The 26,350-nt window shown below is 39.2% G+C and overlaps 1 protein-coding gene across 1 annotated transcript in view; it reads left to right on the top strand.

The window, feature by feature from the left end:
* Positions 1 to 26,350, top strand: part of LOC101848617 (multiple epidermal growth factor-like domains protein 6) — a gene marked incomplete at its 5' end in the record, with an annotated part of 158,990 nt that overhangs the window by 113,632 nt on the left and 19,008 nt on the right. The window contains 14 exon segments of the mRNA XM_035972725.1: positions 1,101 to 1,256; positions 2,058 to 2,234; positions 2,659 to 2,845; positions 10,187 to 10,315; positions 11,252 to 11,380; positions 12,001 to 12,129; positions 12,914 to 13,106; positions 13,939 to 14,132; positions 15,221 to 15,349; positions 17,093 to 17,221; positions 18,424 to 18,552; positions 18,923 to 19,051; positions 19,767 to 19,895; positions 25,124 to 25,240. Coding sequence (XP_035828618.1) covers positions 1,101 to 1,256; positions 2,058 to 2,234; positions 2,659 to 2,845; positions 10,187 to 10,315; positions 11,252 to 11,380; positions 12,001 to 12,129; positions 12,914 to 13,106; positions 13,939 to 14,132; positions 15,221 to 15,349; positions 17,093 to 17,221; positions 18,424 to 18,552; positions 18,923 to 19,051; positions 19,767 to 19,895; positions 25,124 to 25,240 — 2,056 coding nt within the window.

Below are 26,350 nucleotides of genomic sequence, written 5' to 3' on the forward strand. Positions count from 1 at the left end.
AAGAGCAACGGTTCCAAGCCCGTCTTGTACCTACTGACACATCTCATTGTCACATTTTCTTAGCTTTGGATGCTCATAGATACAAAAACAATACACAGAGAAGGGACTTGTTAGCAAGCTAATCAACTGTTCTAAACCAAGAAAGCAACATTTTTCAGGCCAGAGAAAAAAAAAACTGTTCCATTCGTGCCTACATTATCTTTTTTTGCTTTTTTCCACATTTAGAATTTGAATTTCTTTGAACCTTCTCTCTAGCACAACCAATATCACAGATTCAGAAACTGCACTAAAAAAAGGTGTTAAAAAATTTTGGGCTTAGTACATATGAACATTGATCAAATGTAGTTCATCGGTCAGTTATTCAGGCCTGAATATCCTTATGTTCTCTACAACATTGGTCTTCGTCAGACAATGATGGAAGAACAATTATTATTTTATTATTATTATTATTATTATTATTATTACAATAATTATATTATTGTTATTAGTAGTAGTAGTAGTAGTAGTAGTGTTATTATTATTATTATTATTTTTATCCGAAAGTACTCATTATTGGTGTCCGACTTCAAACTGTGTGTCGAGGGCTCAAAAGGCACTAGAATGGAGACTTGTGCTCAGAAGCATTTTGTTCTAAGGTAATATGCTAGTGTTACTGGTGTAAGCCTGCAAGTTTGTCATCACTCACACTGAGTGCGTTGTTCCCTCTATGGATATCATGCTGGACTGTGGTTCAAGTCCTCAGAAGGCATTCTCAAGTTTGAATTGTTTGGAGAGTTTTGAAGACTCTCCACCCACATGGATGAAAATCAATTTAGTGTTCAAAAGGAGGTGACCAGCATCCGTGGTGTAGCAGCTAGAAGCTTCGCTGAGGCACACAAGAGACTCAAGTTCATTTCCTGAGTAAAGAGAATTTTTATGCGAGTATCTCGGTATACATGGTCAAAGCCCGCCTCCTAAATGATCTAAATTTTGTGGATAGAGGCAGAAAAACACATACATTTTAAAAAAGAGAAAGAAAATGGCGTTAAGAATATACAACTACCACCCAACCATCGCCCACAGTAACAATTTCTTGTGTGAATGTGTTTCCCCTTGCTCAGGGTACTTATGGCAACGACTGCAACTCCTTGTGTCGCTGTAAGAACGGTGGCCAGTGTGATCATGTGACCGGTCAGTGCAAGTGTCCTCTGGGTGTGGAGGGAGAGTATTGTGAGGATGGCTGCCCTCCAGGCTTCTACGGAGACGATTGTGACAAGGTATGACTTCTCTCTTTGGTCTAGATCAGTGCTTGCCAACCAGGGCAATATCTCCCACTTGTGCAGGATTTGGTAATTTTGGTGAGTGGTGGGGATCACTCAGGTAAGGACGGGTGTTATTTAATGTCCTGTTTGGAAATACATTTAGATGGGTGGTACAAGCATTTTAGCCTCTTGTCTTAAGGATGTTGGCTATAGACAAGCAGTGCTCTAGATGTAGGTCTTCCCTTTCATAACAAAAACTCGTGAACTAAGATACCTTTTCTCTGTCCTTTTTTTTTGTGGTTACAATTTGAAAAGATAATGATCTATTCGCTTGTGATTTCAAGAAGTTATTCGTTACATTATATTACTAAAACACATTTTGGAGGGGGTGTTTTTTAACGAAGTAATCAAAGGGAATCTCAAGTATGTTGAAAATTAATTTTTGGTATAAATATAAAACATTTAAGTATGTATATATATATATATAATATATTAATAAATAATGGTAGATTTTGGCTTGCTTCTCTGGAGAATAGGCTTTCTATTCTTTGAGTTGCAAAATGTTCCTTACCACTACTCTGATAGCCCAGCTTAATTAAATGAAGAAAACACGCACTCATCTACCCCCTCATCCCCTCCCCCCACACACACACGACCATCTGCTAAGTTATCTGGATTAAGTTCATCATGCAAACTGAAAAAAGTTGAATTCAGATTGACTGCTGAAAGTGTGTGGACTGCCTCTGTCCATTGCATCATCCGTGGACTTGAAGCATAATCCCTCCCCCCTTCCCCATCCCCCTTCCACTCTTCTAGATTTGCCCACAGCCATGTGCTAGCGGCTACTGCAACAGGAAGTACGGTTTCTGCAACTGCATGCCAGGAAAGTTTGGTCCCTCGTGTAACAAGCCATGCCCATTGTTCACGTACGGCTCCAACTGCATGAGTCAGTGCGACTGCAGCACAGACTACTCAGACGGCTGCAATACTGAGGTTTGTGTGTGTGTGTGTGTGTGTGTGTGTGTGTGTGTGTGTGTGTGTGTGTGTGACTGCTATACAGACTACTTAGATGGCTGCAATACTGAGGTGTGTGTGTGTGTCTGCATGTCTGTGTGTGTGTGTGTGTGTGTTATTATCTGTGTGTCTTAATTCGTGAGCATCTCTGTGTGAATGTGACTGTGTACCTAAGTGTGTGTGTGCGTGTGTGTGAGAGTCTGTAAGTGTACCTGTGTTGTGTGTGTGTGTCGGGGCCAACCCGCACTGAGAGGGATACCAACATCCTTGCAGAAAGACGTAGATACTCAATAACAATTCTCCCTATATTGGAGTCAAACTCAGATCTTTTGCAAGCGACGACAAACCCCTACCACAGACGCCAGTTGTATGAGATCCATATTTGTTTTTTCTTGACTCACAGACAGGAGAGTGTATCTGCAAATCAGGATACGAGGGTCGTCGCTGTGAGGATCAGTGTATCGATGGCTTCTACGGGCCAGGCTGTGAAGAACGCTGTGACTGCCCGGATGACACCCGCTGTAATCATGTGACCGGTCACTGCCTCAGGGACTGCCCGGCTGGATGGACGGGTCAGCGCTGTGAAGAATGTAAGTACTTGTGGGAGGGGGTCGCTATGGGGTGGAGAGGGGGAAGAAGTGTGAAGGTCCTGTTCTGTACTCAAGTGTTTTTCCCTCAAACTCGATAGGTTTCGACAAATTCCCTCCCTTTGCCTTCAGCAATAATGTCAAGAAGGCAGGTTTCAATAATCTGTTGTAATTTTGTGGATAGATTTCTGCTTTCAGTAGAGTTCTGTTTTTGTGGTTTCAAATGAAAGTGTTTCAGTTTTCAGTTTTTCTGACAAAAATTTTTGGGGGTAAGTTGTTGGGGATGTTTTTAGGTACAATCTACAAGTTTGATGACTGACAGTGTTTTTCTTAGGTTATGTTGATTGTGCTAATTTAGTTGTGTTTGCTTCTCAAATGTTATCTTGATGTAAGTGTGCTTGTTCGTAGCTTCATGTGTCTCTTTAGGACTTTAGGGTTATTTCCCTTTTATCAGACTCTATCAAAGCGCATAATGATATAACATGTCTACTATGTGTGTTTGATGAAAGCAAATAGCCGTAAAAGTGTGCTTTGGTTGTGTAGTTGTCTTTGTGAGTTCAGGTGTGTAGCTGAGTGTTGTATATGTCTTGTGTTCACATTAGTGTTGTGTCAGTTTAAGTAATTTATTACTGTCCTGGCCAGATAAATGGTCTTGACAGGGTCATTTTTTTCTGCCTCTGAGGTTAAAGTGTAAAAATTTTTTGAATACTTTTGTCACAGATTTGCTCCTCTCTCTACTATTTATGTCAAGATTTTTCAAAATGTCGTCATTGAATGGTTGTATCCCAAGGTCGAACTGAACTTTTTTAAAATTGGGTTGGGATCATTAGACCAGAAATATGCAAAACTCTACTTGTGTGGGATGTTTCAAATACATTTTTTGTACAACAAAACATGGGGGGTTTTTTTATGAATAGGATCCCAGTGGTTATTTCTGCCATCGTGCTTGTTAGTTTGAGAAATTTTTAGGTCAGCTTTCTTCTGATGGAGGCTATACTGGATTGAGTTTCTGTTATACTGTGCACCTTGCTCTAGTGATAGTGAATAAGCTGAAGGAAATAACAAGCTTTATACCTCTAAGAGTGACCTTGTACTGTCTACACACACACATGAATACACTAACGTGTAGTACCAGCCACTTGTTTGTTTTCCTCTCTATTTTTCCTGTTCGTTATCTTGTTTTCTTTCCCAGCTTTCATTGTGTTAGTGTGCTTACTTTCGAAGAAACAATTTTTTTGTGGTCCTCTTTGTGTGTTTGTGTGTGTGTGTGCTGTGTTCGTGTGTGTATGGCTTGTCCAACTGCAGTGCATGCTCACAGCTCTGTGATCATTCCTGAAAGGTTGTAATCTTTGCATTTGACCACTATGGTATTTATTTTTCTCTGATGATTTATAAATGAAAATTGAACTTTAGTATAAAGAGGGAAATGTACATGTTCTTTTACAGCATCTAAGTTATCTATTGTCAGTGCTCTATTGGCACTTCATTAAGTCAAATTTTAAGATTTTATAGGAGTGACCAAAAACCAGAAAGTCTGTCTACCATTGTCAATATGAACACTTGTGCAATGAAATTTATGTCAGTGAATTGTGGTGGACCTTAAGCAAAATCCTGCAGTAAAAGTATGTGTTCTACCTGAGAACATTATTACGTGATCTGAGTGAGTGACAAAACATCCTGTGATTAGCGAGGTTTTCCATTTCAAGCGCTGCTCTGGCTGAGGGTAGAACAGTGGGTTACATGGCTTGAGGTTGCTCTGGACTAACCTCGTTAACTTTGAGTTGTCTTTAAATGCACTTTTTCAACAAGCTCTGGCTCGTTTTGTGATATCCTGCGGACTATTATATATTTTGTGTGGGTGAAAATATCTTTGCCCCTCAAAACATGAAGTGAAATTGTTAAAGTAAGTAACCTCGTGGAGGAAAAAAACAAGGTTTACTGACACATTGCATTTGACTGGTGCTCTCCTATAACCTCGCTATACCACGTAGGCAGCTTCAAAGGATGAAACATGTCAGTGTGGTAGATGGCATCTGGTAAGGTTCATACAGAATTTAAAGTGTATTTTCAAGCCTATATTTGATTCTGGATTTAATATTCACCATTCATACACATTTTATAGCAAGACATCAGGAATCTTTTGGTGCAAAAAAATGATTTTCACCCAAATTCAAGTTATTTCATCAGAGCACTGACATTATGTATCTTGTTATCTCTCTTTCAAGAAATAGCAATTTTCTTTTTCAGACTTGAATGAAGAATTTCAACTATCTGAATTGCCTTCTTCTTGTGTTTAAAGATGGGGAATAAAAAGCTCAATTTCTTTGGAAAAGGACTGAATAAAATAGAACACCACTTTAATTGTGGCAAAATTTTGATAACAGTGGCAAGCTTGAGCTGTAAAATGAAATGAATTCTACTCTTTTTTATAAGATACAGGTTGACAGCAATTTATGCTAGAAACCAATCATTTTTGCACTTTCTGACAGTTATAGGACTCAAGAAACTGACATGCTCAAAAATGTAGGTTCAACTTTGACGGACTCTGAAATTGTTCTTCCCCTTAAGAGAAAAAGAATCATTAACAGGCTTTCGAAATGAGCTAAGCAGTTTCATGAAGAGCAAAAAGAATAAATGTGTTTTGAATTGTCTGTCTATAAGCCCTCCCTCTTGCCTGCAGTTTGCCTGCATTTGCTTGTCGTGTGTTTTGCTTGCGTCTGTGTCCCGGGGTGCACCTTGTTTGAGTTTGTGAAATGTATAATGGAGACAATCATTTTGAAAGGGAAGTAGGTTGTCTTGACATATTGCCATCAGTTTGCGGAACATTTTTAGAGCTTTAATTTGAGTTTCTTGTTTGTTTGTTTATTTTAGTCTCTCTTATTTACTTTCCATGCAACAATTTTATTTGTTTGTGTTCATGAATACCAAAATGTTTCGTTGATTTTTTAAATATTTTTTTTATTGTTGAGAACAAGGTCGTTGTGAACTTTCAAAAACTCTTTTTAAAAAACAGAAAGAATTTTTTTTAAACCGTTCAGAAATCTCTTACAGATCAAAACTGACACCTTTTGATTAATGAGGTAACCTAAACAAACAGCCTTTGATTTCGCTTTTCTGTGTACCATATTATGTTTCAGATTTTACTTTTTTCTTAAATACTTGTTGGAGACAACAAAAATGTTTATATCAAATTGGAAACTTCTTGTTTTGAAGAAGAGAAACAAATAAATGCCACTTCTCTCCGAAGCTGCTCTTTTTTTTTTCCTTGGTGCACATTCTGCTGCATTAAAGTTGTAAGAATTATACTCAAATCATAGGGGATTATAATGAAGTTGCATAAGCCTTTGGGGGAGGGAGACGAATACTTGCCTATAAATGAATTTCTTTAATTCAAACTTATTCAGATCAGAAGAAGAAACTCATTTTTAAAAAAAAAAATCTACAATAAGTTTATCATGAGAGTGGCTATTTCATAAAAAGAATTTAGGAGATAAATTTATTTTCTGTTTAGAATGTTCTTCATATTCATTTTACCTGTGCTTGATTATTCAGTTAAAGCTAGCGTTAAATTGGCTTTTCTGTTTTGATGATAATTACATGTACTTTTTGAGCGACATAGCCGTTCTGTTTGACACTTCCAATTGCTGATTTATTTGTTATTTTGTTGCTTCTTTTGTTTGTTTTTTTACTTTTAATTTGACCCCTCCTTTGTATGCTCCTTTCTATATCTCCCTGTCCCCACCTCCCCTCTTCCCGCACCTGTCCCTTGTTGTGCCACCACGTGCGTACCCGCCCACCCCACCCCCGCCGATGACCAACCCCCTCCCACACTATGTGCCCCTGCGCTCACCACCAACCCATCTTCCTGCCGACTCACCACCCCACATTCGTGTGTGTGTGTATGGCCTTGTCCAGCGTGCCCGCCGGGAACCCATGGGAAGCACTGCAAGGACAGGTGTAAGTGTGCCGGCAACTCGTGCGACCCCGTCACAGGACAGTGTATTTGTGCGGCCGGATTTCACGGGCGGAGGTGTAGAAGACGTGAGTTGTATACCCAATCAAGACTGAGGACACATACACACCCCCCTCTCCCCGGTCCGTAAGAGTCATAGACTGTTTGTACTATTAAAAGCTCAACGAGTCTATGGTGAGAATAAAAAACAACCTGTATTCTAAAGCATTCTGATAAATAAGTAATACTACAGAGATCCTGTTATATATATATATATATATATATATATATATATATATATATATATATATATATATATATATATATATATATATATATATATGTCATAGACAAGCTATCAATAGCTTTAGTATATGGTGAGAAAATAAGACAATCTGTTCTACAATCTTGTAATAAACATGTAATAAAAGATATGTACCTGGTGTATGTATAAATAGTAATGAGTTGATAAGCGGAATATTTCCTTAGACTTATGTCATAAAATGAGAAATAAGAATAGCTTGAGTAAACTTGCCAAGACCTCTAAAAATGAAAAGATTTGTGCTTATAGGATTATAAGAAAACCACAAGGATGACCTGTTCTGTCCTGTCAGATTTCTATTGCACTTGCAACAGTTTCATTCACAATATATCATGCTCTCCTTTCGGAATCACAGATTTTGAAAACAAAATACTGCAAGCGCTATATGGAAGGGGTTGTAAAAGAAATAAAAATAACAAAACAGTCTTTGTCATAGTTTTCTGTAAGATTTGAGCCTAATAATGGTGCATTTGTGTAGCAAAAAGTAGGATCTGTGCACTTTCTTCAAAGTCATTAATTAGTTTTTTAATATCTGGATACAGTTATTTTCTAGGATGTCAGGATACACAAGTAGGACAAATAGGGCACAAGTAGTAATGTTGAGCTTGAGTTTTTCCATACTTTTCTCTCCTGTTGACAAACCAGACAGCCCCTTATTGTCCTATATTTTATGTTCTTATTTGTGGTCACTTTAATTTGTTCCCAAGTCTTTGATGCATGCTGCTGGATGTTTATTATCTTAGTAGAAATACACTGCTATTTCTTTGCTTTCCATTTCCTAAAGTATTTGTTTAATGCATTTATATGTGTTGGATCGGCGTCTGTGGTGTAATAACTATTAGGCTTTAGGTCATTGCAAGTAAAAGATCTGAGTTTGATTCCCATGTGGTGCTGTCTATTGCACTGTGTTTCTCGACCTTTTCTGATATGATGCTGTGTGCAACTCTGCCTTAGTTGAGACTGACACGAATGGGTTGACTCAACCTGTCTCGTAAATGTTCTGAATTATGTCACCAAAGACATCATTTATATCCATGACCATGTCTTTGTTAAACTGGGGAGTGGTTGGAGGAAAACAAATTTGATGGAGCCTGTGTTTTAACACATTTAGTGCTGTGTATGGAACTTCCCTGTGCGCATGATTCATCTTCGACTGGCAGCGCACAAGGATTCCACATTAGAAGTGATACCTCTGACACAAATATTTTGTGCTGGGAAAACCTGAAAATTTGCTTGAGCGTGGGAAGTCACTCTTGGCAAATTTCCTAGGTATGAAATGAGTCAAAGTACAATAGATGGCGCGTTTAGTGTAGAAGCGCATGCAAGCCTCACCTCTAACACTGGTAGTTGTCTCCTCTTTGTGAGACAGATCACAACTTAACCGACTCAGTGACGTGCATCACACACCTGCATTCTGCCACACACTTGGACTTGCTTTGTGCTTATCCAGCACCCACCCCTGCCCTTGCCCCCCTGACCCCTGACCCATGATGCAATGCTTGTCATTGTTTGCAGGAACTGCCCCGAGTTGCAGGTCCTTCTTCTATAATGATTTTGTTTTCATGCCTTTGCCATGACTGCAACCATCAGTTGATTTTACAGTTTACAAAAACATCCAATATACATTTGGGATTCTTTCGTTTTTTTCAAACACAAGGGGATAGGCTTTTTAAGAAATAATTTGGGTTTTCAGAGCTCTCTGGATTTTGGCTAATGATATGTAATACATGTGTTTTGTATGTATATGTCTGACTAGTGCTGTAAATATTTGTTTTGTTTGTTTGGTTGAGATGGGGGGATGTCTTTATTCTTCATTTGTGTCATCAAATGTGCTGTTCAAGAACTGAGATTCTATCGTGTCTCATTTTATTTTTTAAAAAGTACATTCTAAATGATATGGAGATATCTGGATGTACACTGTATACGATTTTGTTAATATTCTTGCATTTCAATTTATTTTTTTTAATAGAAAAAAAAACATGAATGAATGTGTTAAAATTTGTGTGCTTGCATATGCCAGTGTGTGTATGTCTATGTGGACCTCTAATTATGTGTATGTGTCTATACATTTGTATGTGAGAGTGGGAAGATGAGAAAAGAGATAAAGAGAGAGAATAGAGAAAGAAATGCAGATGCATCACATCACGCGTTGTTGTGTCAAAGACTGAGGCAGGGGGTTTTATGCTAATGTCTTTCTTGATGTGCTGTATCTGCTTTGTGTAATATTTCTTATTTCTTCCATTCTCTCCCTCTGATCAGTGCTTAATTCCTTCATCATTATCGTCACCATGATCATCATCACCATCATCACCTTTCTCACCCTGAACCAGGGTGTAGGCCACCAACAAACACTTTCTATTTTTTTCCTCTATTTCTTTCTACTATCGTGTGCTTTCTTTAGTTGTGACTTTTTTAAATCGTTGTTCTCTGTGTAGGTCTCTTTAATCATACTGATATATCAATGGTTTTGCAGACCATGGAAGCAACCCCACAGGATGAGATCCTCCTTCCAAACTTCTTTTTTTTTTGTCTTCTGGGGCGTTGAACTCTTTACTCCTGCTAAGTCAACTGTGGAATTTATGTCATCATTTAAAAAATGTTTATGATTTCTATCCCTTACCATTTTACAGCGTGTGTTTTGTTCATATTTTGTTGATGTACTTTTTGAAAACTCAATGAGGTGCAAGATTAGCTGGATACACAAACTCAGTTTGAGCTCAGTTTGTATTATGCTGGGCTGTAGTGTAGATGACTAGTTCGAATCCCCAGTGGGACATTGTTTAATTTTGGCTGGTTGGAAAGTTTTGAAGGATCTCCTGCTACTTGAGTCAGACCTTTCAGAGAGCGTTGTTGAATTGGAAAGGCCAGCCTCATAGATAAAGGTGCAGTGTTGTAAGTGGATGTTAAACTCATAACATATCATATTCTAGGAGATTCAACTTTATAAAATACTCTGTGTCTCCATATTTTTCCACTGTAAGATAGCAATTTCCAAGTTGGGCTTGTAGGAAGATTATTTTCCCTGGTTATTTTTTGCTAATTTTGTGTACATAATTTTGTTTCCTGGTAGCTTGCCCTGAGGGCAGCTGGGGCATCAGCTGTAAGAACAAGTGTGTTTGTGAGAACGGCGCCCCCTGCGACAAGGTCACTGGGGAATGTATCTGCCTGGACGGTTGGTACGGTCCACATTGTCATGAAGGTTAGCATAAGTTTGCAAAATGACTACTGCTCTTGTTGGTGTTTTCTGTGTCTGCTCATTTGTATGTGAGAGTGGGAAGATGAGAAGGGAGATAAAGAAAGAGAATAGAGAAAGAAGAGCAGATGCACCACGTCAAAGGTTGTTGTAACTTTGTCTTGTGTACTAAAATTCCAATATTTGAAACATTTGTACATTTATTGAAGTCATAAGGTTGATATGCTTTCTTCTTGTTTACAAAATTGTTCCTGCTTTTGTTGATGTTCACTTTGTTCTCTTCTTGTTGGAGTAAATTACGCCCTCTCTCCTTGTTTGTTGTTATTGATATATATTATGCTCTCTCCTTGTTTGTTGTTATTGATATATATTATGCTCTCTCCTTGGTTACATATTGCTACTGTTGTTATTGATATATATTATGCTCTCTCCTTGGTTACATATTGCTACTGCTGTTATTGATATATATTATGCTCTCTCCTTCTGTTTGGATCTTCTCAAAGTGACCTAGTGAGAGGTTTAGCTGTTTGTTGGAGATCGTCACTGATAAATCCATCTTGTTTTATTTCCCTCAGTTGCTTATATCTATCAACTTACTTTTTCCTACACCAAATGATTGTTGTTTCTTTTTGCTCAAACTAAAAGGCCGCTCCGTATTTATGTATATCCATCAATGCTCTACCCACATGATTTGAAGAAACAAATCAACTCGTTTGTTCTAAAGCCATAACCAGGTTCAAACTGTGAGTCCTCAATAATAATGAGTCACCATTCACTACAAATAGTATGAAAGTACAGTGGGCAATATTTTCTGTCTTCTCTCTTCATTTAGATTAAATATGTAATGAATAATTGTCAAAAGCCATTTACACAATTGGAGCATAACATCATAGATATGTAACCTCAGTACCATAGTGTGACCTATAAGTTGGTGTGTTTCAGTGTGTCCTAAGGATAGGTTTGGCCCCCAGTGCATGATGCGCTGTATGTGTGAGAATGAGGGTCACTGCGACCCACGTGACGGTACCTGCACCTGTCAGTCTGGCTGGACCGGACAAATCTGTGACAGAGGTGAGGACATTGCCCCTGATGTCAATTGGATTTCCTTTATCATCACTGTCAGAACACAATTATTTAAGTCTTTTTTTTTCAGGTTTCTAGTTATGGTAGAAATGTTTGTTACTTATTTTGTGTCCTCAGTTTAGCATAATTAACTTTGTCTTGTGTACTAAAATTCCAGTTACTGAAACATTTTGTAAATTTTTTTTGGGGGGGGGAGGGGGGAGGTTTTGATAAAGTTTTTTTTTAACTACGAAAAGCTGAGATAAGCATCTGTGTTATGAAAGTGGAGTTCTTGTTGATATTTTTTTTATTTGAGCATGTTCCTCTATGGTTCCCACATAAGCTACTTGGAGAAAAATTCCTTTGTTTGCCGCACTCATGAATACACACCTTCCTTCTGGAATAAATAGCCACATTTAGGAATTTGGCTCAAAGACGTTGAGATGATTTGAATTTGTTGACAAGACTATTGCCATTCAACTTGGTTTTTGTGTGACTGCTATGTTGAAAACATTGTTGGTTGGATAAGGATAGAAACATCTCAACAACTTAAGTTAATTTTTCCTTTTATTCTATGTTTACTCATTTACCCCATGTCTAACCTTCTTTGACCCACTTCTCGTGTCCAGCTTGTCCCCCAGGGACATACGGCGAGAACTGTGCCAGCCGCTGCGACTGCTACAACAGTGCCGAGTGTGACCCGGTCTCTGGGGAGTGTATCTGTGCCCCAGGATGGCGTGGTCAAGCCTGTGACCAGAGTAAGTGGACATTTTACTTGTTTTTATTTTTTTATTTAGAAGTTTTTGCACCCTCATCAACACAATTTAGATCATTTAAAAAGTGGGCTTTGACTCTGCATGTCAGGGTCAAATTAGGCCGGGAGGGATATAATTTCCCGGTAGAAAGACCAAGTTACTTGAGAAAACAAATTCTTCCCACTTTGGAATTGAACTCTGGGTCTCCTGCGATGAGAAAGTGCCTAACTGCTACACAACAGATGCTGATCCAGTGTAAGTGGACACTTTACTTGTGTAGTAGTTTAAGTGTTACAAGATCCTATTCATAAGAGGGCCTCTTTTCAGGTAGAAGCAACCTGGTTTTCCTTGCCCTGGAAAGGATCGGAGAAAATCTGAATCAAAAACCTCTGAAAGTCAAGCTCTATCTATTAGTAGACTATATGAAATTGTATATTTGTTACTTTTTTAGAAACTCCTTTTTTTTTTGCCAGAATACATACAGCAAATAATTTCCAGCTCATAATCAAAGATCTTTTTATCTAAATGATTGACTTCAACTTGTGTATGATCTTAAAGTGGAAGCTCATCTAGAAATGCGAAATTTTATTTGTGTACCTTGCACCTTTCATTTCCTTGCAGCCATATTGAAGAGAATTTCAACACACTGCCATTTGGATAAGTCTGGAGTGATCAGAATGAGTTAACTTAATTTTCTCGTCCATTTCAGCTCATCAAACGAAGTGGTTATCCCCTGTACAGTACTGAGTGTAATCCTAATGTACTAAATAACGAATGCATTCCACAGAGTGCCCTGCAGGCAAATATGGAGCAGGCTGCAGTGAGACCTGTCTGTGTCAGCACGGAGCCGACTGTGACCATGTGAGTGGGACCTGCATGTGCGCGGCCGGCTGGAGGGGCCGCTACTGTGAGAAGGCATGTCCAGATGGCTTCTTTGGCCTAGAGTGCCAGAGTATATGTGCGTGTGGAAATGGAGCCACGTAAGTCCCCACATAACATTACACATGGTTTTTATATATAAGCCCTCACATAATAGCATCCATTGTTTTTGTACATACGCCCTCACATAATAGTACCCATGGTAAGCACTTGCATAGCAGGATCCATGTTCTTTAAATGTTAAGTCTCATAAACAGTGCCATAGTTTCATAGTTTTTATACATACGTCCTCTCATAAGTAACCACTTAACCTTACCCATGGTTTTTATATGTTTATACATTAGTCCTCATATAAATGTAGCTATCGTTTTTATACGTTTATCCTCACATAACAGCACCCATGGTTTTCATACAGGCAGACAAAAACTAAAAGGATTATGTAACTAGGTCAGTAAAGAACATGATATTTACATTGATTCATAAAAACAGTTTCTGGTTAAAGAAATATTGCAAAATAGTATTTATAAGCTGTGTCTTATACTTGCCTTTGTGTAGCTTGTGGTCTGGTTTGAGTTTCCCATATAATAGAATGTATTGTTACATAACAACTTGTTTTATTGCAGCTTTACTCTAGGAGCATTTTTCATTGTCACTTTGTCACTCGATTACTCATTGTTGCTCGGTCTTGCTGTGACTCCGTCTCATTGTCACTCTGTGTCATTGTCTCACTGTTATTCATTGTCACTCTGTGTCATTGTCTCACTGTTATTCATTTTCACTCTGTGTCATTGTCTCACTGTTATTCATTGTCACTCTGTGTCATTGTCTCACTGTTATTCATTTTCACTCTGTGTCATTGTCATGCTGTTACTCATTGTCACTCTATGTCATTATCACTCTGTCTCGCTGTGACTCCGTCTGACTGTCGACCAGGTGTGACCCTGTGTCAGGCGCGTGTCACTGTGCGGCGGGCAGCATGGGCTCCACCTGTGAGCACACCTGTCCCGAGGGCTTCTGGGGGACGGACTGTGAGCTCACCTGTGACTGTCTGAATGGCGGGACCTGTGACCCTGTGTCTGGGACCTGTCTGTGTCGGCCAGGATGGAGGTCGGCGCGCTGCGAAGATCGTGAGTGTCTCTCACCACGGGGAGATTGATTAACCCTTTCTCAACTGAGTTTGTACAGAGGTTGAACATTTTCAGTTTTCTTTCACTTGAGGAAGATTAGCTCTTTCCCATCTGGGTTTTAGTTTAGTTTTAGTAGAGGTTTTACGGTGTTCACAGCTGCATAAGGTCATATGAGCGCCAAGGGGTGGATGTCAACAGAGAAGTCCTTACAGGGAATCAGGCTGACTCTGCTCACCTCTCTAGCTTCAACAGCACAAAGTCTGCTTCGACTATCAAGGCACCCTAGAAATAGCGGGTCACAACAGTGTGACAATACAAAAGAAGTAGAGGAAAAATGATGATAGTAAGGATTAGGAAAGAAAAACCAGCAGTTCCCTGTTCCCTGTTGCAGTTCAGGCACAGCTATGAGCATGACACTGATGAATCAGCCCATTTACAATTATAGTTCTACTGTGCATAAGAACATGGTTAATGTCCCCCTTTGGGAATGGTCTAAAGGCACTTCAGTCAGTAGCACCACCCGGGGGGGGGGGGGTGCTTCTGGGTTTGTTCAATGGTTGAACATTTCCTTTTTGCCATGGAATTTGTTTTGTTTTTTTCATTCTCTATGCAAGCTGTTAGGTTTTAATTTGGATTCGTTTTATTATTTCTTAGCCTATTTTCATTTTCAAGCATTCAGAAATTGGTCATAAGGAAAATTTTAAAATGTCCTCTGCCCTATAAGAATAGCCTTTCAATTCTCGTATCATTTCCAAAGTTTTTGGTAGATACCAGTTCCTGACCTATCTCTTTATACATGAAAATGTTTTATTACACCCCATTTCATGTCTGATATCTATTTTTTTAAAGAAAGGAAGATGGAGGCATATACATGTATTGTCTTTCTTCTCCTCTCAGAATATCCTGTAGTCATAGAGTTGATGCAACTGTAAAATTTATGTGTGTAAATAGAAGATCTCTGTGGCTATGGGCTCCTGACCTTGTTCTGTATACCTATACTGTAAACGTCGCAGTCTACGATACGATCACAGTCATTTTCCTGAATGTCCTCTACATGACGGGTATGTATTATGTGTGTTTTTTTTCAGCATGTCCTCCGGGAATGTACGGCCAGAACTGTATGTACCGCTGTTTCTGCATGCAGCGTGGCACGTGTCAGCCCGTGGACGGAGTCTGCAACTGCACCGCTGGATGGGAGGGGGCTGCCTGTGAGAAAGGTGGGTAGCTTCTGACTCAAGTTCTAGACTCACACAAGTACCACAAACTGAAATTTCAAAGTCCTCTGATTTCATAATTAACTGCACTACCTTAAGGAATTTATCGTTCTCAGCATTTTGATACCAAATTTATACCTATAGCTTCATTTTTAACAAAGTTATGAACATCTGAAGTTGCAAAAAAATGTTTTAGTTTTTTTATTGCGAAATGTCTGCACTTTGAGATGTCACAACATTCTTGAATTTGAATGGACATTCAAAAAAACTTGTAGATACACACCTATGCACATAGAGAACAAGCCCAATTTTTTTCAGGGCTATCAAACAACCAGAAGATGGAAATTTATTGACGTAAACATGGCTTTTTGACCAAAACGGCAAGAAATACAAGAGGAGGTTAAAATCAACACTCGCGGCCACCGGCTTATCGGCAACGCGGAGGGAAGGAGAGAGAATTTATACTAAACCGGGGCGATGCTACCCTGCTTGCGAGCCGACAGGGAGCGTCCGGTATTTATTTGCGTATAATGGCTGTGTTATTCTTGAAGAGGAATGAATGGGCTTTTTGTCGATATATTTCTGTAGTCAGTCCGATCACTGGTTCCATAAAAAAAACAACACCGAAAGTTTTCACACGCAAATCTCTTCTATTAATTCTTTAAGGACAGTCTTTAGAAATATATCACCGGAAAGAGCGTCTTCTCATCTTGAAATATCGACAAATCAGATTGCAGTATTTAATACCATACACTCCCCGTTCCTGTTCAACCGAGGTCACTCAAAAAATCAATACACGAAACGTGCGGCCGCTACAGTGAAAACCTCGATAGTGTTGTCTTTTATCCCGCAAGTTTTTGCTTTCAAAAGAATCGTTGATTCAAATAAATAACACCACTAAAAAAGGAAAAGCTCCTTTCTTCTGATATATCAAGTGTCTGTGTGTATGCATGATCACACAGTGTTTTAGGAGGGTAAAAATATGGGTTTTGGTCTCCGTGACAGTGCGCCACGGGGGCGCACAGCCAGTTTGCGGTACCTAGTCACTGAAAACTTTTTATAGATAATGTAGCTTTTAAAATATTGTGCCTTATAACTGTCAAAGTAAAAAATAACATTTTCATGGGGGTTTTTTGTTAACATGAAACTGCACAAAATTTTACTTCTTGAATACAATTTTTTAAATTTGAAGATAACATGCTAGGTGGGGGAGGGGGGGGGGCATAATGGTGTTAGAATCCCCAGCCAGTATTTTGTACCATCAAGTATACGGGTGTCGCCGAAACCCTGGGGAAAAAAATTGTTGGTTATTTTTATCTCCCTAACCAAGTTCTTAGCCCCTTCAAGATGGAAGGTTTTTTTCAAGAAACTGCACACCATCTTTGTTGCCAGGATGGTAAGCAGTTTCTGTAATTTTGCAGTCCCTTTCAAAGTGCAAGATTTTTGTAATTTGTACATTTTCTTTATCACATATTTTGAATCTTTCATTAATTTTTCAATAAAATTCCATTCAAAGCTATTATAGAACCATTGTAAGATTCAGGTGCATTTTAGGACATACATTGTACGAGAGGCTGGCATCTTGGATCACAATGTTCAACGTATGGTGTATTGGAGCTGTCACAAAGGGGCTAAAGGGAGTTAGCTTCAGACTTCCTTCTGCTTTTTCCACAGGAGGTCTTGGGTACTTTTTTCAATAGATCATATATGATCTTCGTCTTCAAGTAAACCAATTTTCCTCTGCAGCCTGTGAGCCAGGTTTCTATGGCCCCAACTGTGCGTACCGCTGCGAGTGTGTCAACAGCAAGTCATGTGACCGTGTCAGCGGCCAGTGTGTGTGCCAGGCAGGGTACAAGGGCTACCGCTGTGACAAGCGTAAGTACAGCAGGTCTCTCTGAATCTTTAACAGGGTCATTTTCAATGTCTCCAAAATATGTATCCCGGAGTGAAAGCTGATACCCCCACAGTGAATGGACAGCCAGCTGTCCCCAGGTACATGTGCGTGATACCTATGTTGGGTTTTTTTCCTTGTTCATGTGAGCACTAGACTAAGTGTTCTTTGTTTTGGTCACTAGTGCTAAGTGCTCAAGTGTCTGGTGGAACAAGTTCGATTCCCTTGTGGGAATTTTATTGAGTATCTCTGTCTTTTCACTGGGATTTTGCATCCCTCTCAGCCTGTGTTGGCCGAGACCTACTGGCAGCCTGCTCACAAATGATCTAAATTATGTCGGTGAGGAGTAAGACAGCCACATTAAAATAATTAATATTGAAAATTGCATTTATAAAGCTCATATCCATGCTCTACAGCATGCTTTACAGCTACAGTCGAAACCTTTCTTGCGGCCATCTGTTAAAGACAATCGCCTGTATAAACGGACACGTCCCATCTCCCCCTTGCATTTGTTTTTACACTGTCAGGACACTGTGCAAGACAGCCTCTTGTCTAAGACAGCCACTTTTCTTTTCAACAATGGGAGGCTGTCTTAGACAATTTCAAATGTGAGGCTTCGTGGTGAAATCAGGCGCTCATCAAAATAATTAAATTGAAGAAACCGCCATTTTTCTGCCGGTATGGAAATTTTTATTTAATTTTTGTTTTTTGGCTGAACACCTTTTCTGTCCATATGAAAACACATTCCAGTATGGATTTTACTCCGAAAAATTGATCAAAGGAACAAAATTTTTTGAATTCTTAGTTTTCAAGAACTCTCAAGCATAAGACGTCACCAAAGTTTGGCAGCCATTTTCTGGCTAAATTTACCTCTGAAACCAGACTACCTTCATCTCCTGAAATCACAAATATCTCGAGTTCTATTCAAGATAAATTGGTGGTCTTTTATCTTCAAAAGCAAGACAAATGAACAAACTTTAATGTAATGCCAATACCTCCACATGCCCAAAAATTGACAAGCACCTGATTCCACCGCGTAGGGACACAAATGTGGTGCTAATTGGGCATAGTGCTCCGCCTTTGAAATGGCCTGTTTGTGTCTCGGGGAATTTTTAACTTACTGAAAAACAAACTAGGAGTAGATCCATGTCTGTCTTTGTTTACAAGCTGTTATCTGCTCTCCCAGCTTGTCCTGAGGGGTTTTTCGGCAAGAACTGTGAGGGCATCTGCCAGTGTGAGAATGGGGCGCAGTGTGACACTCAAGATGGCAGCTGCAGCTGTAGGGACGGCTGGACTGGCGACCGCTGTGAACAATGTGAGTCTCTAACTGCCCATCAATTTTTGAATTGCAACCTTATTCATTGCATTCTGCCCTCTTTTTTTAAGTGTTTACCATCATTTGAAATTTTGTGAAAATCCATCATTATTAGTTTGTCCCATTTAAAAAATATATTTGAGTATTTGAGGATAATCCTCCTTTGGGGGAAAATTTAAACTTTTGGGCAGTTGTTAAAACATGAGCATCATTTTTTGCTTGTACTTAATTCTGATCACAAGGCCAATTGAAATGACCTCTGTTTTTTATCTCAGTCTTAATGTTTCTTCTGCTCAGGCGTCACAGCCAAGTCCTTTCTCACTAAAAACTTGTCTCAGTTTTAAATTTGTTGTTCTGTTTTCCTCATCAGCTTGCCCTGAAGGCTTGTTTGGTCCTGGATGCAGCCAGCAGTGTACTTGTGAATACGGGCAGCCATGCTACCATGTGGATGGGCGCTGCGAATGTCCTGCTGGGCTCACAGGAAACAGTTGTGAACGCAGTAAGAAAAACCAAAGTCGGTGGTGAACTTATTAGCAAAAACTCCAGTCTGAGTGGTGAATGTAGTAAAAAAAAAAAAAAAAAAAAAAAACAGAATCAAGAATGGGGAAAGGAGTTAAAAAATACCAGAATCAAAAGTGATGGACACTAAGAAAAGCCAGGGTCAGAATAGTAAACGCAGTAAGAAAAAATTTCAGTTGTGATGAAAGACTGTTTTCTCAAGTACTTGCTCTGTGAAAGAGTATCTTCATCTGTCTGCTGGGATATTGTGTCCGGCTCAGATTGGATTGGTCCTGACGGGCATAGTTGAAGCAGCCCACCTCCTACATGATCTGAATAGTATCGATGGGAATGTAAAACACTTAGAATCAGTGCAACCAATTATGAAAGTGAGAGACATGTCTGACGTTATCGAGTTTTGTGGTTTTATTGATTTGTTACACTACTCCTGCCTATATCCTTCTTGTGTCAAAGTCAGAACAGTGTATCTAATTCTGAAATAGTGGTTTTCAACCATAATTTAGAAGCATACATAACTATAGACAAGCTGAGCGTCAAAAGTTTTTATTTTCATTTTTCTCAAAATCATAAACTGTCAAGCCACTTCTGTTTTTGGATGGACGTGCTCCCCTGATGGTGACTTACAAGTGGTGTAGTGTCTTTTCCCTCTGACGTCACATTATCTACAAACTCTTGTCAATTTTTTTCCTGCTCAGAGTGTGAGCCAGGTAGATTCGGCCCCAGCTGTCAGGGCATCTGTTCCTGTGAGCCTCACAAGGTGTGCAACCACGTCACCGGCCAGTGCATGTGCAGCCCTGGCTTCTACGGCAGGAACTGCGACAAGGGTAACAACCGCCTCTCACACCTGCTGTGTGGGTTAGGTTTATTTTCCTGAGACTGCCAATGACGGAGACTTTTTGGGTTGCTTTTTATTTGTTGAGACAGATGTATTTTTCACAGTAGCGAGGTCTATGGATAGACTATTATTATTTTTATTATTATAATTTTTTTTCTCAGTTTTTCTCTTTGGCTAACAAGCACTGAGTCACTGAGGGAACAGGGTACCTTTTCTCTGGTTAACCACTGCCACATTAGTCTATTCTGCTCATAACATTACTCACATTCAGTCTCAAGGTAAACACTACATTACAAGGAAAAGGTGAAACAGTTTCGGAACTATTTGTGATAACAATATTTATTCTCATAGGCCAAATTCTCCCACTTTCTATACTTTAAGAGACAAAGGATGTGTTGACCTACTTTTTCTCATAAGAAGGAAATTAAGAGGGTTTCTGCTAGTATAACCATTATAAAGTGCCTGTAACACGTCAGTTTGTAAAGTTTCTTGTAATATATCATTGTGCAGTGTGTTCGAAAGGTGTGTAAAAAATAAAATTTAATATGGACTTGGAACACGAGGTATAGAACAGGATTCTAGTCCCAGGGCTACCTGCTTTCTGCCACAGCCTTGTGACTTTCGTTTCTCTCCTGAAATGTTTGGAATATTACCAAAGTGGCTACATTTAGGCCTTCTATAATTCAAATGCAGTATAAAGATAAGAGAGGGGATCTAAAAATTAAAAGAAGCTGGAGAAGTAAAAAGGGAAAAAGTAGACTTTAGTGGCCATATTTATATTCAGTCTAAATGCTGCTATCAATACTTGTCTTGGTTTCCATGACTTATTTTGTTCTGCAAAGATATTTGGAAAATTTTGTATTGGAGTTGGATTTTTGTGTGTGTGTGTGTTTGTTCACAAGTAGTGAGTTTCTGTTTTGTTAGAATTGTGCGTTGTATATGTTTTGGAAATTTTATCCTATGATAAGCATTTTCAAAAACTTCAGTGATCTCCGTCAAGTGGCAGTCTCCTTGCTTTTTTTGTGGAGATAATGTTAAGAAAATATGACTCTTTGACTTTGGCTTCAGTCTCGTGAGAGCAAAGCTTTGTGAGAGTAGAAGTAGACGTTTGGGATGCTGGACTGTATATTTCTCTTGCAATGTGAATTTATACAAATTTGATAAGTAGCATGGAGCTGGAGGAGATTTTTGTATTTAAGCTTATTTGCGCTTTGCCTTGTTTTTGGTCCTCTTTTGACTACAAATGCTGATTGTAATGCTGCCTTTTCCAAGCTTGCTCTTCTCTTTCAGCAGCATATGAAGCATGAAGATGTCATGAATCTCTGATCCTTACATCTCCCTGCATCACCACAACCTCCCCCCAAGCTACACCGCCACACAGTAGTAAACACACACATGCACACACACACACACACGCGCGCGCGCGCGCGCGCACTCACACAGACACACTGAAACACACACCTATATGCACATACAAATTCGTTTGCCTGCATACGAGGTCTGCCTCAGAATAAAGTTTCCCCTGTCATGCTGTCTTCACATATGATTATAAATCACCTTGCATTTGGTATCAACAAAAAGTGTATTCAAATACAGTATAATCTGCTTATATCGACATGCTTTGGGAAGTAGATTTGATGTCGATAAATGAAAATAGAAAGCCAAAGAGAAAAAAACAAGGGAAGGTCAGCGGTAAAAAGACAACTCTACTTTTTTAAGCTGGTTGCTTCCCTTGATTTTTACACAACTACACAGTGAAACTAACAAGAGGCAGAGAGGAGGGGGGATTGGAGTAATGGTACCAAAGACTGAGCAAGGCGAGGCGCACACAACACAGCAGCGCAAACTTCGTTGAAGCATCCTTGTAAGGCCTGTTTAAGGCTGCTTGCTGGGGAAAAAAGAAAGGCGAGGCATGACTCACTGACCATGGCACTTGCCAGTGAGCGATCGGAAGTTGGGGTAGGGAGGTGATGCCCAGCGTGCGAGACACTCACATCTGTGAGGCACTATACTGTGTTGGAGACTACACTGTGTAGGCCCTACATGACCTACTAAAACCTGGTGTGTCGAATAGGCTACTTTGGCGGGTATGCGGACCTTATGAAGAACTAATGTGTTGACTGTTAGCTTGGCTTTTTCCCCCATTTATGTTTGTGGGCTTGGTCAGGTACCTAGGAAGCATGTCGATAAAGCATAGTGGGAGGAAAAAAAAGTCGATACAAGAGAAATTGTTAAGTTAAGATATTGAAGGAAAAATGTTGTACTTTTAAAATATGTCAATATGTCAAAATGTCGATACATCGTCTGTCGACATAGGTGGATTATACTGTATCTATTCAACGTAGGAACCATCAAGTTCCAGACTTTTCTCCTTTTTATGTACCCAGCGGTCAAAGACAGTGGTCAGTGATTGATTGTCCAAGGTCCGGAGTGCTTTTCTCAAAGCCTCTTGAATCTGGCCCTCGTTCTCAATTCGTCGAACTCGCAACATTTCTTTTACCTTAGAGAAGAGGTGAAAGTCACATGGGGAGAGATCAGGCGAATAGGGCAGGGCAGGTGTTCCAATAGTTCCTACGAGTATCCTTCAAGAAGCTCGGTCACAACTCTGGACTTGTGAACCGGAGCGTTGTCATGATGCAGGGTGATGCCTTCTTCAAGACTTTTTTTCTTGCCAAGATCGTTGGTCAATATTTGGTGAACTGTTGCACTGGACATACCAATTATTTCACTTATTTCCCTGCATGTTCTTTTCGTATTTTCTTCCAAAACAGCTTTGGTTCTCTCTAAACTGTCACCACAAATGACAACTGGGGGCCTCCCAGTGTGCGCTTCATCTTTCATGTCAGACCTCCGACGTTCAACCTGTCTGATCCATTTTCTTACTGTTTGAATTGATGGGGCATTATTCCCTATTACTTTGCAAAGATCGCCATAGGTTTCAACTGCAGACTTGCCGAGAAGAGTTGAAAATTTGATCACAACTCGAACTTCGTAGTGTGAGAAGGTTGCTTCAATATTTTGCCCAGCCATTTTCCTCTGATTTGCCTTGGACAAAGTGCACAAGAACACCTCACTTGACACGTCACAGCTCTATGATGTGTTAACCAATGCACTTGCAATTTGGCATGAAGATTTCTCAGACCTGACATCATGATGTCACAACACTTAGTGGCTGTTGGTCGCGTACTTTTGATTTAATTGAGGAGGGAAACTTTATTCTGAGACAGACCTCGTATGTATACGAATACACACATTACTCGAACACACAAACTACACAAGCACACATGCACTTCAAGAATCGGAATTTGTTTGTTTAATTAATTGAACTCAATTTCAACGTTCTTGTTTGTTTTGGGGAACAAATTCTACAATTTAAACTCACCTCCTACCCATGCCGCATAATCTGTGATCAAAGTTCTGTTTTCATCTGTCTACCTCTACTGCAGCCATTGCAGTTTCCGATTTCAGAATTTTGTTTAAAAATAGTATTATTACCACAGCTTTATTTGTGACTACCTTGGTTGGGTCACAGTGATTTTTGAAAATACTCATTGAAATGTTGGGTACACTGAGGTTAGCATTGAAAAATACAGTGGGTAGGCGGTGAGTTAATCATGTGGTGTTTCACATTGTCGTCAGGTCTGAATATGCTTGTGTTTTCTGTGGCCCCAATCTTGTTATGTTTTGTGATGTGATCCTCTCACCTGTGAAAAGACACTAACGATAAAATCCAATCAGTTCATTTTCTCCGACTACTTGTGCCATTCGACGTTCTCTTTGACTTTTTATGTCATTTTTCACTTCTGTCTCACACTAAAATTTCAGGTACACTTAATTGTCTTTGCCCAAAGCCTTTTTTTTTGTCTCTTTTTTTTTTTTACACACAACAAAGACTTCAGGGGGCTTTTTGTTGTTGTTTTTGTTGTTTTTTAGTAAAAATGTTATGAAGTTTTGCAACACAAAAATAAGTCCTATGAGTGCCGCAACCATGACGTCTTATCTATAAAACTATTTTCTGCTGTAATCTGTATTGGGATAGAAGATGATATGGAGTCTGTTGGCTTTCAAAATGGAAACCCTGTTGGTTCAGAAGCAGATTTTTTTTTAAATTACATCAAAGTCTTTGTGTGTCTCCTTGTACTGTCCACTACTTGAGTACTAACATGCAGATCGTTCACACACGTACTCTGTGCTATATATACCATGTCACAGAGGCAGACACATATATGAGATTGACATCTTTTGTCTGTGTTAGTGCTAAATATGGGATATTTGATAGATAATACTGATGTGCAAATTGTTGCTTGATAATACCAATAGATCTGTATTTGCGCTAGTCTTGTGGCTTCTCAAACAAATGTGATCTCTGCATACTTTTGTACAATTGTGCATAAACTCAATGCTTCTCATGAAATCATAAGTCGGAATAATGAAAACATTGGTATATGTTTCTTTATCTATTTTTCTGTCTGTCTTTCTTTCTTCAAGCGTTTCTCCTTTGTGCTTCCATCTGTCTTTGTCATACTTGTGGCAGCATGGGGGAATCAGGTGCTCACAAACTTTGGGGCATATGGAGTTCTTGGTGTCAAATTAATTGGTTTTGGGGTTTTTTTTTAACTTGTTAAAAGAAGTTTTAATGTTGATCTATCTTGCATAGAAGTCAAGATATGTGCAATTTAGGAAGGTGGGGGGTTTACTTGCTATTACACATGAAATTAACAAGAAAATGACCCGCAAAGTTTGGTGACTTTTAAAGCTGAATATTCAGACTGGTTCAACAAAAAAACTTTCTCTTAGCTTTAAACATTTTAAAGAAAAATTCACCTCAAAAGGTGTGTTCATCAATGAAAGGAGAATTTTTCTATGCAAAAAAAAAAGTTGATAAAAATGTACCAACAGTCAGAGAAATACTGATTTCTCTGTCTCTGATAATTTGATGAGTATCTGATTCTACCATGATGACCCACCTACCATTGTTTCTTTCTGTTGTCTTGCCCAAAGCTGTGGTACTGCAGAGGGAAAGCTTTTAAATGTGTTTTCTTGTAGTGATATTTATTTAGGATTAATCATCTTCTCCTCACTTGTCCTCTACATCTCTATTCTATAACTTCATTTGCTGTTCATAAAATGCTTTGTTTAACCTGAACCATATTTTTTCAGGGCTTACCCTAGATACTTTGCCTTACATAACTGTATAATGCCTTTGCTTCTTCTCAGAGAGGAAAAAGGGCAAAAATTATAGAAAGGGTAGGAAAAATAATGGCCGAAGGAAGCCGAGCCGCAATTACAGGAAAATGCTGAAAGACAAGGACACACTGAGCCAGCTGAAAGCAGGTACAGTTACCAGGGGCTGGTGAGGTGGGAGGTTTTTGTGTCTGGTCTGCTCTAGTTATGAGAGGGAGGAGAACTGAGGGTTGGACTGGAGAGTGTGGGAAAGGAAGGCGTGGTGAAAAGAAAGGAGGTTGAGAGAAGTGCGGAATGAAAGTGTGAGTGGTTATAATAGGCGTGGTCTCTTTGTTGTGCAGATTCAATGCCAGAGATTGAGGGACTGTCTAGAGTGTCGATTTTCAGGATAAATTCAGATTTCTGAAAATGTCACAATTTTATATTACATTATATATTTTAATCTCTTTGTGCATGTCATATTGCACTTAAATAATAATACATAGTCTTGGTACAAGTTGTATAAACCTTAGATCCTTAGATTTTGAGTCCCCCAGTGCGTAATTTTGCAAGATTTGAATAACTTCCTTCTTCCTGTTTACCATGCGGGTGGTATGAGCACAGATCTACACAAACAGGGTTGATACAGGAGAAGCACCTTGGAAATTGCTCTATGCAAGCCATTTGTCAGAAGGGAAGCATGTTGGTGGTTTTTGGTCATTTCCAACCTGGACCAAAATCAAGACAATGAAACTTTACTGTAGAAAATTTACCAAACTTGTTACGATCACATTCAGTCATAAATGCCAATGGGAGTCCTCGTTTTCTTTTCTCACGAAAGTTTTTCTTAGCCTCCCTAATCAACAAAATTGACTTTCTTTGCTGTGAATGAGAACAATCCTTTTAGAAGTAAATGCCTTGTATCCAAAGATTCCAGAAGTATTTGATTCAGAAAGTGGAAGGTTTTCTTCTACACTACCAGCCTGAGATAAATTGTGTTGAACTTGTTCATTTTGTTTAGGTTCTATTGTTCTGTTTGGACAAAGTTGTGCCTCGCATCTGTAGCAACCCTGTTAGCTTAATGGACGAGCTCTAGGAAAACTCTGCAAGTTCCACTTTTTCCAATAGTCTGCATTGTGTGGAAATAGTTGTAAGGCTAAAACTGGAATAAATGACCTTGCCTCACTTTGTGCTAGTTCTCTATACCATCTGCAAGTATTATTATTGTAACTGTTTTACATCAAGTTGTGTACATGATAAAATGATGCGGGTACTGTATCT

This window comes from Aplysia californica, unplaced genomic scaffold (assembly GCF_000002075.1).
Source record: "Aplysia californica isolate F4 #8 unplaced genomic scaffold, AplCal3.0 scaffold00814, whole genome shotgun sequence".
Taxonomy (NCBI): Eukaryota; Metazoa; Mollusca; class Gastropoda; order Aplysiida; family Aplysiidae; genus Aplysia; species Aplysia californica.